Here is a 13,965-nt window from a genome sequence, read left to right as displayed (position 1 = left end):
GTGGTGGAAATACTATGCTGCTCAATGGCAGTGAATACAGAAAGCTACTGTAACTGGAATGTTCCACCCATTAAGATGGATCAGGTCATCCTTAAATGAAGGGTAGTTTACCCTCCAGAAAAGAAGAATGCTAATGCTCTAATTGATCCCCTAGGTACTGCTGTTTAAAGCCGGTATCTCAGCCTCTGAACATGTTTGCTGGTGTGTGTGAAAGGGAACAGGAGAAAGAATAAACCGGCATGCTGTACGCTGCATGTCACACGGTGACATGTTGTTACACTAAATGCACAATTCATAATCTTGTCCCCAAACAGGAACCCTTCTAATTCCATGCCTTGTCTGTTAGAGGATTACCATCACCAACATGCTGGATGGATGAAAATCACCAGCTCTTCCTGTGGGGAAGGACGCAAACCGATGACCATCCAAAATCCTGGACGGATCACAGCCTTACATAACTGTCCTTCTAACCCCCTCCCTCCTCCCAATCCCCAGCCCTAGCATGAGTCCAGACCACCAGGTTGTAATCACAGTGAGACTCTTAAGGAAAGCGCATGAGGAGTGCATCGGTGGTGCAGAAAAACACTTGTCAAAGGACCAAAAAAAGGGGTTCTAAAAATATTGAACGTGGAGGCATTTGTGTAACAGGCGAGAGGCCAGCTTAGGATCAGCGGCACCGCGGCGAATCGAATAAACAAGACCAACAAGAGGCATTCTGGGAAATGCAGACCCAAAGAAGACGCTCACCGCCAGAGCTGACCTAGTAAAACATTCATAAGAGCTGTCTGAGAGGCATCATGAGTGTGTGTGTGTGTCAGTGTCAGTGTTTGTGCTTAATATGTGTGTAAGAGACAACGTGTGTGTCTGTGTGTGTGGCACCAGGCTCTCTTGTCTTCGCCTGGCCTGACTATAAAAAGACACTGTGTCTGTGCATGTCAACGAAGAAAAGTACTGTTGGAGTAGGAGAAGACACGGGCACATGTTGAGTGCCAGGTATAGGAGTTTCTGTGTGCCCACCTCCTGAGTCGAGGATAAACTGTCACACAGAAGACAGCGCTGGCAGACAGGAGAGAGAGAGGGAACAACAGAGAGAACAAAAATCAAAGAAGAACGTGGGAGAGAGGTGGGATTGACAGAGTGATCCAGAGAGAGTAAGATGGAGAGAGGTGGGATTGACATAGACATCCAGAGAGAGAGAGAGAGAGAGGGGGGGGGGAGAGATAGGTGTGAGAGAGAACACAGATGACAGGACAGCTATTATTATCTACATCCTCTGGAGTCTTGACAAATGAAACTGAAATGTGTGGAAAGGATTGAACGGAGAACCCTTGTCCCCTTCCCACACACACACAAACATACACAACTCCCCCGAAGTAAGCACACTGAAGTGAGACGCACCACAAAACAGTAAGTAAACATGCATTTGCTTGAACATTTCCACCTGCAATTCAATTAGTATCAAACTGTTTTGAGACTATCTTCAAGACCCCATGATAAGGGATCTATGAAACAAAAAATAACCTATTCAAGCAAATTAAGGATAGTGTGTTAGCTAGGACTGTGCAACATTAGGGCGTTTTGCTGACTTTGAGGCAGAGCTAGCTAGGGAACTTTGCTGTAATGACTCAGTGTTGAACGTCCTCGTGCTGTCTGCTTTAATGCACCAGTAATCACCTCCACTGGGATCTCCCCCGGGCCTAGAGCTCAGCCTTTACTCATCACTATACTGACACACACTTCCTGTCTCTCCATCCCTTGCTCTCCTCTATCTCTCTTCCTCCCTTCTCTCTCGTTGGAGTTTCCTATTTTTTGACCGTCTCAAGAAATGTGTCTGTGCAAGAGGGCCAGACAGAGAGAGAGAGAGAGACAGTGAGAAAAAGAGACAGTGAGAGAGAAAGAGAGAGAGTAAGTATAAAAAGAGAGAGAGAGAGAGAGAGAGAGAGAGGGGGGGGGGGGGTATAAGCCTCTGTCCTCCAGCCAGAGTGCCTGGGGGAGCATGTAGCCTGCTGTGTTTTGACGACACTTTTCTACACAGTCAATCTGAGGAAAAGAAACAGAAGGAGGAGAGGAAGAATGGGAGGTATGAAAAGAGAAAAGAGGGTGGGTGGGGGCGGGGGGGCTGGGGGGGGTCATTAAGGAAGAGCAACCTGCGTTTACATCATCAAATCAGCTTAAGGGTGATATTAAAAAAGTATTTCCTGAGAGACGGCAGAGTCCTGGAGCTGGGCCGCTCTGGCTACAGGCTGAGCTGGGGAACAGATGTCTTCAAAGCATTACATGGGACCAGTGCCATGGAGATGGTGTGTGTGTGCAGTATGTCTGTGTAGGGATTTAAACTGCGTCCTCTGCATTTTGCCACGTCAAGCTCACACATCTCATGGAAGAGCGATCTTAATGCACAGTCCAGGAAACTAGAAACAGCATAACAAGATCCAGGCCAAACCAAAACAGACCATTTACCATTCATTCTTCCCACTGGCTTTATTGAACAGTTAAACTCTCCCCACCTCTCTCTTACACTCTCACTCTCTCTCTCTCTCTCTCTCTCTCTCTCTCTCTCTCTCTCTCTCTCTCTCTGTCTTCCATTACTTCACCTCCCTGCTGTTCCTTCATCATCTCACCCCTTCTCACCCTTGTTTTCCTTCCCTTATTCTCTACAGTACATGTTCTCTCTCTCTCTTTCTCTCTCTCTCTCTCTCTCTCTCTCTCTCTCTCTCTCTCTCTCTCTCTCTCTCTCTCTCTCTCTCTCTTTCTCTTTTCTCTCTCTCTTTTTCTCTCTCTCTTTCTCTCTCTCTCTCTCCCTCTATCTCTCTCTCTCTCTCTCTCTCTCTCTCTCCCTCTCTCTCTCTCTCTCTCTCTCTCTCTCTCTCTCTCTCTCTCTTTCTCCCTCTTTCACTCTCCTGCCACCTACCCCTTTCTCTGTCCAACTCCCTTTCTCTCATTGAGTGTGAGTCAAGGTGACACCTGCCGTTCCCTGACATATGGGCCACAGTTTGTTATGGCCCATCACAGACCCCATAATAGATTATCCACTTAGTGTCACCACCAATAACTGCGGTCCTTCTCTCGGCCCACACTTGCCACCATGTCTGACTGTGTCCCTTATACCAAATTTGATTAGATTGTGTGCCACCTGCTTCCAATAGGAAGTTCTGGACTCACAGTCATCAGGTTCTGAGATTAGTACTGGGCTGCCTGCTGCTCCCTGAGAACTGCATTCAGAAAGTGTGGGTGATGGAGGGTGCACAAACTCTGTAACCCCTGCAGCGTGTGTGTGTGTGTGTGTGAGGGTATGTGTGAGTCTGTGTGAGTCTGTGTACGAGTGTGTGTCGGTGTGCGGCAGCTGTGCCGACAGCTGTCCCTGGTAACAGGCTCCATCCGCTCTGACAGGTCGGTCTCATCGCATAAGACACGTGTGTACACACACGCACACACACACACACACACACTGGTATAATCGGACAGAAGGAACGTCACTCAGCAGGGCCTTCAACTCATGAAAGCTAATGGCCTTCTTACACTCCTCCAAGGCTCCTTGAAAAAAAAACATTCATTTCCTCTGACGGCCACAAAGAAGGAAAAGCAAACTGGTTGAGTTTCAACACCCGTTGTTTAATGCTAATGCTTCCTGACCGCAAAAGGAGAAGAGAGATGGTGGAAAAGGTTTTTGTTCAGCTGTGGTACAAATCCTGAGAAATGAATTGTAGAGTGTGTGCATGTGTGTGTGTGTGTACTTGCCTGTGCCTCTCTGCGTGTGTGTGTATGGGTTTGTGTGTATGGCTTTGATCCAGGAAAAGAGAACTCCTCTCTACTTTTTTACCTGAGTAGCTTGAGAGCAGCTTGGGAGAGAATATGATCAGCGGTAAATCTCGAGATCTAAAAAGGCCAAAGGCGGTGAAGCAGTGATCCGCTCCCTCTCCTGGGGCTTGTGGAGATCACCGCTGACAGCACCAGTGTGTGATTGAGTGAGAGTCAATGAAGCTCTCCAGGAAACCAACCAAACTAGTCGACTGTGTTCTTCAGCTGTGATTCCAGGGTTCTCCCCAAGGTTGGACTCAGATGTACAAGAGGAGCAGTCTGACCTGCATGCTAAGTCTATGGCGGTCTAGTCAACAGTCATGTGTTCAACAGCATTGCTGTTATTATCATCTCCTGCAGCTAATGGCACTGACACCCGGCACACAGTTACATCACCAGAGCATGCAGTTACAATCAAACTTTTGGGAGAAGTTGCGATACATTTGGTTAGTAGACATCAGTCCACGTTCTGCCTTATGGTCACACCTCTGGGATGATGAAAACAAAGATGTCTGCAGTGCTGTACAGTAGCTAGGATGCCACACAGCTATCTGCTTTAGTTTGCCTCAGAGTACAAGCCCCAGCTTCCTGTCACAACCGATGGAGCTCATGTGGGTCAGATAAACACAAACAAAAACACACACAGTGCGCACACACACACACACACACACGTACTTTACATACCGTGGACGCACGCCCTAGATATGGGGCTTGGACCCCGCACGCACACACGTGTAACTCTACATGGAGTGTAGCCTGTGTGTTCACGGAATGGCCCCAGGGGTATAACAAGGGACGTTAGGCCTTTGGAATCAAAGAGCCTCACAATTTCAATGCAGATGTCACATATTTTGAATCAGAGCCAAAATGCCATCGTCTAACATGAAGGGAGTAAAAGCGACGGGCAACGAGGGGAACTGTGGTTTGTCATCTAGAGTTTGAAGAGAAACTAAATTTGTCATTGCCTTTCTCTGGGTGAGCATTGCTTGTCTCGCGATTGACAAATCCAATTAGCATGACATGGACATTACAGCGCTCCACACCATGCCCAGATCCTGGGCTCCGGCCCTGGCATGGGATGGGGTGCCCAGAATGGGTGCCAGGCTTGGGGCAGGGAGGCAGCATGGCAGACAGGCACCCAGGGTGGATGTCCCTGGCATGGTGTGTCTCTGCTCTGCAGCGATAGAGCCCAGTAACCAGCTGGCAGTGCCAACTCCCAGACAAGCAGCACTGCCAATTGCTTCCTTGCCTCCTTGCTTCCTGCCCCCTCACCCACTCTTCTCTGACCGCTCCTCCCCTCTCACCCTTTCTTTCTATCCTCCACATGGTCTGGCTTCTCTCCATCATCCTCGTTTTATCATGTTCATCTACTTCTGAAACTCTTCAAAATCCACTGCTTTTTACAACTGTGAATCTCTCTCCTCTCTTTCTCCCCTATCGCTTCAATTTCTTTATCCCTCTTTTTTTCCCTCTCTCTCTCGTTTTCTGTCTGGCGGCCGCTTCTTGCTTCTATTTCCTTGTCTTTCTGCCTCTCTGTTCTCCCCATGCTCTCTACCAGAGCTGAGCAGTACAGAGTCTCTGTAGGATGATGACGCTCTCGATTGAGAAGCCCTCCAGGCCTGCTTGGGCTCTCTACCCGTGGTGAAAGAGCCCTTCTCTCACCCCTCCCCTCCCCTCCAGAGCGCACACACACACACACAAACACACACTCCCCCCCTCTCCTCATCTCCTAGTCAGGGCTCTATGGCAATATGAAATAGGAGAAGAATGTCAGAGAGCATCTACGCTGAGGGCTAAGCTAGCTTCCTTAACTAATCAGGACTGCTGTGGAGGACATCTCCATAAACTACATTAGATACATAACATCTTTGTTTCCTTCACACAGACATGGAGTCTGGTTCTGGTATCTTGCTTGTACCCTGTAGAAACATTTGCATTGGGCTCAAAGGAACCACAACATCAAAGCCCCCTTTGATGCAGATTGTTAATGCACAATGGGACAGGTGAGGACAAACATCAGCAATAAACACTGTGAACTACACTACCCAGAGTGCACCACAACCTCAAACGCAAATACAAATAATTGGTTTCTACAGATGGTGGACGACCCAGAAAATGACTTGACGTAATGATCTACGACTTTCTACGCTCCTATTCAGATAGAGCTCTACTGCAATGCAGTTTCAGTATCTTGCGTGGAGTTTAATTGCATTGATGACACATTTAACACTCGAAAAAGCACTGCATGAAAGAGTCTCCTAGAATGTCAGACGTATTATTAGAAGGCAACCCATTATCATCTGCAAAATAATGATCATCATTGAAATCTACTATGACTATCTGTTGCAGCGCTGTTTGCTGGCTTTTTTATTTTTACTTATACAGCTCTCTGTATACAGAAGTTGCCTTTGTGTTTGGGGGCCTGATAATAGCCTGCCAGTCCCAAAGAGCGGCGGTAGCCCAAGGAGGTTCAGCCTGGGAATCTCCTTTCATCCTACACGCTTCGCTGGAGCAGCTGACTGATGCCAGCAGACTGACTGGGCCTGTTCCTCTACATGTTAGCACCTTGTGCTGGCGTAGCCTGTTCCTCTACATGTTAGCACCTTGTGCTGGCGTAGCCTGTTCCTCTACATGTTAGCACCTTGTGCTGGCGTAGCCTGTTCCTCCGCATGTTGTCGTGCATTACAGCTGAGGATACACCCATGGATGCACACTGAAGACCACTGCCCCAGACCTTACAGCAACTTCCTCAGGCCTTGCTGTATGTGAACTCAACTGGGAGAGTCACACACTGAAACAACAGTCACTCAAGTCTTACAATGAAATTCATAAGGCTGTCTGCAGATGGACCAAAGTTATGAAAACCTTACAACATGGTCACATTATACTTGACAAGTCACGCTCCTTATCCCACTACTGATTTGTGGGTAATAAATAATAATACAACTTTACAATGGATCTCATGTCGAGGTTTTGGTTTAATCCATTCTTTAAGTGAATAAACCAAACATTGAATGACTCTGCGATGACACGCTGCACTTGCAGCACACTCAAAACAATTCACACTTCCCCACCTCTCTTCATCTCTATCCTCCTCTCCTTCCCACTCCGACTCCCCTCTCTCTCCACCAAGCTGATAAATCCTGGAGTCTCCCCTAAAGCAGAGCCAATCAGAAAGGCTCTCAAGCAATTACTAGTGATCACAGCCCAGTTAGACCCAGTCTCTGTGTGTCTAAATGGAAAGGGAATTCACCGTAAAATAACTCAGCGGGACAGTTTTTATGTTTTGTGTTGAGCTTTTGCCAGTACAAAAAAAACAATCCCTGAAGAGCTCTTTTTAATTAACACTTAATCCTGTTGATGTTAATTAAAACCAGACTGATCATACCCCCAAAAGAGAAGATAACAACTACTCTGAAAAAGATGGATCTGAATTGATTGCAAGAAAAGCACTCGAAATAATGTCTGCATTTATTCCTGTTTGTTTCAAACTCTGTCAAAATATATAACATCTATGTCCCGACTTCCTTCATCTGGGAGTGTTTTTTGAGATTGGTGAAAAGACAGTGAAGTCTTAAAGAGTGAAATGTAACTGGAGTGCAAAATTCTCTTATACGGAAGTAACTAACAAAGTCTCTTCAGATGAGATACTTTGGGGAAGTTTGAGCTTTGATGGTTGCTGTCAATATTCCTGGAATGTGCAGCCACTGTGATGTGAGACTGATGGTAATACCAGCTAATGTGTCTGATGTGGTTCCAGAGCCTAATCATGCAGTGCTAGGTAGTACAGTACTTACTTCATTGGCTTAAACAGAGCTTGTCCGTAGTTCTGGAATGTCATGATGAGCTTCAGCTGGGTGCCACCTGACTTCATGGCTGAGAGACAGAGAAAGAGACAGAGAGAGAGCACAGGGAGGAGAGAGGGTTATTGAACTTCTCTAATATCCCATTTGTGCGCATACACACACACAGTGACGAATGCAAACACTCACTGCTTAAGTGCCCATCTGCTAATAAATGCACACACAAATGCACACACACACCTGTTCAATAATTTTGAGACAAATTTCAGTGCAACAAAAAAAAGCCACTACGTCTGCTGGACAATTTGCTGGTCATTGTGCATGATCAGAATGTGATTGCAGCAGTTACAAACAAAGATAAGTGAGTACTGGCACCATATGCACCTGCTCTCGGCAGGTGGCTTTGTGGTTGATAAGGTGATTAGCAGTCTAAAGGCATTGATCTACCCTGTGTTTGTTTGTGTGTCGTCTTTCTGTGAACCAAGAACCACCAACAAACCGTCCATCTCTCAAACCAAATCTGCCCTGGAATCGCTCCAGCGTCAAAATACTCCAACGGGGAGGGGGGGGGGAGTTCGAATCCCTGGCTCTCAATCATCAAATGACCTCCGACTGGGAAGGAGCGACCTCCAGTACAAGAGTGACTGAGAGGGGGCTGTTATCTCCCTGGATATCAGCGGTCACTCTGCCAGATAAGGAGCAGAGCTGGCTCCGTGTGACACACTCTCAGGCTTCCTCATGCCTCTCTGTCAGACAAAGGGCCTGCGAGGCCTGTCTGAATGGCTTGTGTTGCTGTCATAATGGACAGGCTTTCAGGGGGATTTGTCCATCTATTACAGAGCATTAACTTGAGCATATTACACAACACTGTGGCTCTGCCTAACCCCACTAAAAACACTCGCCTGTGGTTAGACCCACTGGCTGACTGACTACTCCTCGGCTGCCTTCCCACTTTCTGTCTCTCCCTCCGGCTTTCCTTCCCTGTTTCTGTATCTTTCTTCCTAATTTTCCCTATTTCTTTATCTCCTCTTTTCTCTCTGTTTTTCTATCCCTTTATTTCTCTCATGCTTTATGTATCTTCCTTTCTTTCTCTGCACAGCATGTCTATATCTATCTGTGTCTGTGTCTATCTCTTTATCTATTTCTATCTCTGTATCTCTCCCTTGTTGTCTCTCACAGAGCAGATGCAAATGGTAAGAAGTGTGAGGGTAGTTATTTTTTATGAAAACAATCATCATTTAATCTGATGTGCAATGTGGAAATCACACCATGTTGATAGCAATATCTAATAATCACATCTAGTTGTTTTCAGACTTTGTTATGCTGTGATCTAACCAAAGCCCTTGAGAAATTGCTTTCAAATGAAATCTAAACTAAAAAAAGGTTTATCCCTGGGACCTTCTGTAGCTGGTGGTCTTAAGCTGTATAACCCAGAACAACCTGGCCTTGATCCAGCATCTACAGCAGGACCAGGTGCACCCAAACAAACAAACAAACACACACACACACACACACACACACACAAACACATGCTCACACACACAAACAACACATACGTACCTAAACTTCCAGTAGTCAGATGAAAAAGGCTTTAACGTAGCTCACTCCATTATTCAACTAGATCTAATCTAGGCCTAACTCAGACTAGAGTCTGAGTGGCATGAACACATGAATGAGTTTCAACGACGCAAGAAGCAGAGATACCATCACTCTATCCAGGCATCTCTCTCTGAATTAATAAGTGGCCACTCCTCCACTCTCAGGTCTTTCCTACAAAGCTTCCAGGCTCTATAGATCCTATAGGATCTCAGCTTGGTCTGTAATGTAATGATGAATCCATGTTTCTCTCACCTGGACTGCTGTGTCCTATGTATGATTTATGAGCTATGCTGAAGACAGAGCAGCAAGCCACTGCCTCTGTCTCTCTTTCTGACACACACAGACACACACACACACACAGACACACACACACACACACACTATCTCTCTCTGGCTCCTTCTATTTACTCAATTTTTTTCTTCCATCCACTCTGTCCTCCCCCCCCTCTATCTCTCTCGTCTCCTCACCCCTAGATCTTTATGTAAGTGAGGGACAGAGAAGTACAGAAAGGCTATGATTGGGTTTGATTTTACTCTGCATTAAACATTTAAAAAAATGCTAAACGTCTGTTTCTCCAATATCCCTAATCAATAATGGCGTGTGTTTTTGCGCATGTGTGCATTTTGTGTGTGTTTGTGAAGGGGGAGGGAGAGCGGCAGGCAGGAGTTCTGAATTGTTCCGAAAAGATACGCAGCATCTAATGGGCATCAGCAAGCGGGGACACACACGTGATTGATGGGACGAACGGGGGAGAACAGTGGGATACACACACGGCCGTCAGGCTGCGCTAGCGAGCATGAGCGATTGCGTTCGGGCTGCGAGTGATTGAGGGACTAATATCAGTGAGACTGTGGAGGGGAGCTTTAATGGCTACAGCCAAGTTTATTTTTAGCCTGTTGATGTAAGTATGTGTGTAATATTGGGTGCGCACACGCACGCACAAAAACACACAAACACAAAAAAAGATTTGAGGATGTTTTCAAAGATACTACGATGTACTCCATTGCAGCAATTCACGGTGTAGTGGCAAGTCTTTTCACACCATCATACCAAGGTGACCCATTTGGCTGGCAACAGCAACAAAATGTCACCAATGCACTCGTCATAAACGCTCTGGGGGCGTGACAGATTACATTCCACAACCATAGAGACACATTTACTTTACAAAGCACTTGATCTGTTTTACCTTTGAAGCCTTCACCTTTACTGTGAAGACTCTCCCCTGGGAGACTCACCCACACTGGTGATCTTCTGGGAGACCAGGTCCTTCAGTAGAGCGTCCAGCACAGGGTTGTGTCTGGAGTACAGCTCGAAGCGGTTGATCCCGATGTGGAAGCGGAGCCAGTTGGGGTAAGACTCTGCAGTCACCTCTCCCGTCGGAGGGTACTCCTCCTCTTCATCATTTCCCTCATCATGCCTGGGGACAAAGAGAGGGAAGGGGAGAGGGGAGGAAGATGAGTCTGACTCTCCAAAAGAGAGAGCCCAAGGGAGCTACATGCTGCCTCTTGTTTGAGCGTGGAACTTGGTTGCAACTCTGGGGTAGTAGGCTTTGATTCCCCATTGGGGAACGTGCTGATGTTTGTGTGCTGAGAAACTCTTCAAACAGACTTATCTACACAACATTGTCTCTGCTACCTTACGGGATAATTGTCTGAATGTTTACTTTTCCTATTACCTCAGGCAGAACATTCTGGACATTCAACATGACAGCTGTGAGATGCTCAGTATCAGATCAGTGCAACGCTGTTGCAGAATCATTACACTATCATAAATTTGCACAAGACAAACATTTTGAATTTATCTTGAGGTAATTTCGATCTATAACCACCTGAACATATCCGATAAGAAATAATTACATAAGACCATTACGTTCAAATGAAAGGGACAGAAAGAGAGAGAGCAGAGAGAAAAAGCGAGTAAGAGAGTGAGAGTGAATGAGAGAGAAAAAAGAGAAAGTGAGTGTGTGTGTGTGAGAGAGAGAGAGTGAGAGAGAGAGCTTAAAAGAGCCTAGTACAATTTGTACATGGATGAATAAATCACCCCGCAATAGAAAAGATGGAAAGACAGAGTTGAGCAGTTGACTAGATGAATGGGTTTGTCTGGCAGTTAATGATGTCCCCTGAGAATGTAAGACAAAAGAAATATGGAAGGAAATAATGATGGAGCTGAGGAAGAACAGCTCTGAAGCTGTCAGTGGTGCTAGAAGTAATGCACATCCGGAAGTCATCAGACATATTAAACTGCTATTTATGTATGTAGCATTACCCGCTTAGCTAATATTGTTATGGTGACAAAAAAAATTATAATTACAATGTTATTTAATAATGTAGAGTAGGTTGAGTGAGAGACCATTGCATGAGTGTGCAAGATGATGTCAACGGCCACTTTACAGAATGGAACTAATTTGCTTGTGCAGACCTCTCAACATCCTGTTGTGTTCCGGTCGAATTAGACCAAGTTTTGTTGCAGAAAAATTGGGTTCATTTAATTTGATTGTTATATGACTTTGTCCACACAGGGCATCTGAACACACAAAATAAATGCTGATGATTTAATGACATTTTGGGTGTTTTATTTAACTACCCCTATGGGGTTCCAATTCTAAAATGAGAGGTCATTTATGAATCAGGTAGACCATGTACAGTGTATAAAATTTAGTTCAAGCTCATGACCAGGCATCAGATGGACACACTTCCTTGACCAGACCTTCACGTGCATCATCATGTTTCATCTTGGTATGCATCATTTATTTAACTCTCAAAACTATGAGCTCAGATCATTGAGGCCTATCATTAATAACAAAAATAAGGTCAAACCTTTTGATGTTTACAAAAACTTGTGTTGATAAAAAGATCTAACATAACATTAATTGATGTGTAAACTATAGATTCATAATCAGCTATAATGGGGCGGTCATTTTGGACTGGGAACACAGTAGTTGACATGAAACGAACACAACAGGAGGGTTAAATGCACCTGTGACTAGGTGCCTGGTCTTCTTAGCTTACCATTCTTGATTTCCCGCTGCTTTTGGATAGAACCTGATGTCAGTATTGACGTTGAACAAGGTGTCATCGTCTGTGAGAGGCGGCAGGCCAGTCTTGTATAAGGGATGGTCGAACAGAGATGAGAGTCGCGAGACACTGGAAGCGGGGACGGTCCTACCGCCGTTTGTATCTCTGATGAGCGGCTTGCCGTTCTCCGTGATACCAGCATTCTGTTTCATCCGCTTGAAAGACTCTGCCCTGTCTCCAGTGCCCGTAATCTTTTCAAGGGAATGGGACGTGAGATTTGAGCTCGGTTCGTTGCTAAAATCTTGCAGGATTCGCAGAGTGTGCTTGTTAGGCCAGCCCGCTTCTGCTAAGGACCTGACACGTTGCTTCCCCCAGCTCTGCGGCTCCTCGCTAGGATTGTGAGCGCACAGACAGCCTCCGTTCCCGGTGTCCGGTCCAACAGCCCTCTTCTCCAATTTTGGTAACAAGTCTATCATGATGTGCATGGTGCAAGCCACCAAAAAGACCATTAGTATCAACACTCGAAATTTACGAAACATTATCATCTTGATCATTTTGTACAGGATACAAATACTTTTCTGTAGATATGTTCAACCCGCAGAAGCGGTGCACAACAACGACATACAGGCTATGGTGATGTCAAATGGAAATACGCAATAAAAACGATGTGCGGTTCGTTTGACGATTTTCTCTGATCATTCCGCACATAATCCGTGTTATGTCAGGAACTCCGTGCTTACGCACAGAGCGTTGATCTTTTACAAAAGCTGGAATTCTTCATATTCAGCCAGGTGAAGAAGCCGACTCATTGCAAATGGTTCAATAAGTAGTCTTTCATTACGTTGTATAAGTGCCCAGATGAAACAGACAAGTCTCTTTTAAAATGGGATATCAGAAGCACCGTTCCATCCTCAAAACCTGCGTTCCAAAATGCTGAGCATGAAAGTGTGCGTGCTGTTCAGTTTTTCTTTTTTTGTTGACAAAAGTCAGAGAATAGAATACAAGCAATGACGCTCTTCAAAATTGAGGTTTCAGTGTCCAGTATAAATGCTCAGAAAGAAACAAATTACTGCGTGTCAAAAATGCCCGGCAGTCCACAAAATAACAGGTGATCACCTATCCCCTGGAAATATGTCTGGATGCGAGCCGACTGAAGGGAAACTGCCACTGACTGTCTCGCGTTCGAGTCGAATCAGAGAATAGCCTAGGTCTGTTTGGCAGGTGGAGATTTTCGCTTTTTCTTGTCCCGTACAGTCTATAGGCTGTCTCCTGACATCGTCTAGTCGGGCACTATAGTGCGCTTTCTGGGTGGGTGTGTTAAATATTATAATCAAACTCCACCGAGGCCAGCCTCGCCGGCGTCACAGGGACGAGATTGGCTGCGTTCAAATACAAGAAGCGATAGTGGCATGAAAAGAGAGCTTGAGAAAACGCTTTATAAGCGATACACTTTCAGCTTGCAGCTCTCCGAACAGCTGGAAGAGGGCGTCTTCGTTTACTGAATTTAGTGCCTTACACTATGGCCAGCCGTTTTATCATTTAACCAATTAATTATTGATATCCAAAATTAGAATTTTGGATATCAACAATTGCATTTTGGATATCAAGAATTCGAATTTTTTAATATAAAGAATTCATTGGTCAAATTATAAAACGGCTTGCCATAGTACATTGCACTACACAGAATGATGTTCAATGCTCGAGGTCCCACGTTCTAACGACCTGTTCTTTGTTACCCTGATTGTCGGTG

General features: G+C 45.5%; 1 protein-coding gene across 1 annotated transcript in view; it reads right to left on the bottom strand.

Moving 5' to 3' along the window:
• fam20ca (FAM20C golgi associated secretory pathway kinase a) overlaps positions 1-13,605 on the bottom strand; it is a 34,215-nt gene extending 20,610 nt beyond the window's left edge. Inside the window, exons 1-3 of the mRNA XM_084678482.1 lie at positions 12,210-13,605; positions 10,437-10,618; positions 7,596-7,674 (exon numbers count right to left, since the gene is read on the bottom strand). Of these exons, the coding sequence (XP_084534608.1) occupies positions 7,596-7,674; positions 10,437-10,618; positions 12,210-12,769 (821 nt within the window). The 5' untranslated portion in view covers positions 12,770-13,605. The remainder of the gene's footprint in view (positions 1-7,595; positions 7,675-10,436; positions 10,619-12,209) is intronic.
• Between the last annotated feature and the right edge of the window lie 360 nt (positions 13,606-13,965).

This window comes from Hypomesus nipponensis, chromosome 17 (assembly GCF_054491055.1).
Source record: "Hypomesus nipponensis isolate SF chromosome 17, ASM5449105v1, whole genome shotgun sequence".
NCBI classification, from domain to species: Eukaryota; Metazoa; Chordata; class Actinopteri; order Osmeriformes; family Osmeridae; genus Hypomesus; species Hypomesus nipponensis.
Note: the sequence above shows the minus strand (reverse complement) of the source record. Positions and strands in the feature narration are given on the sequence as shown.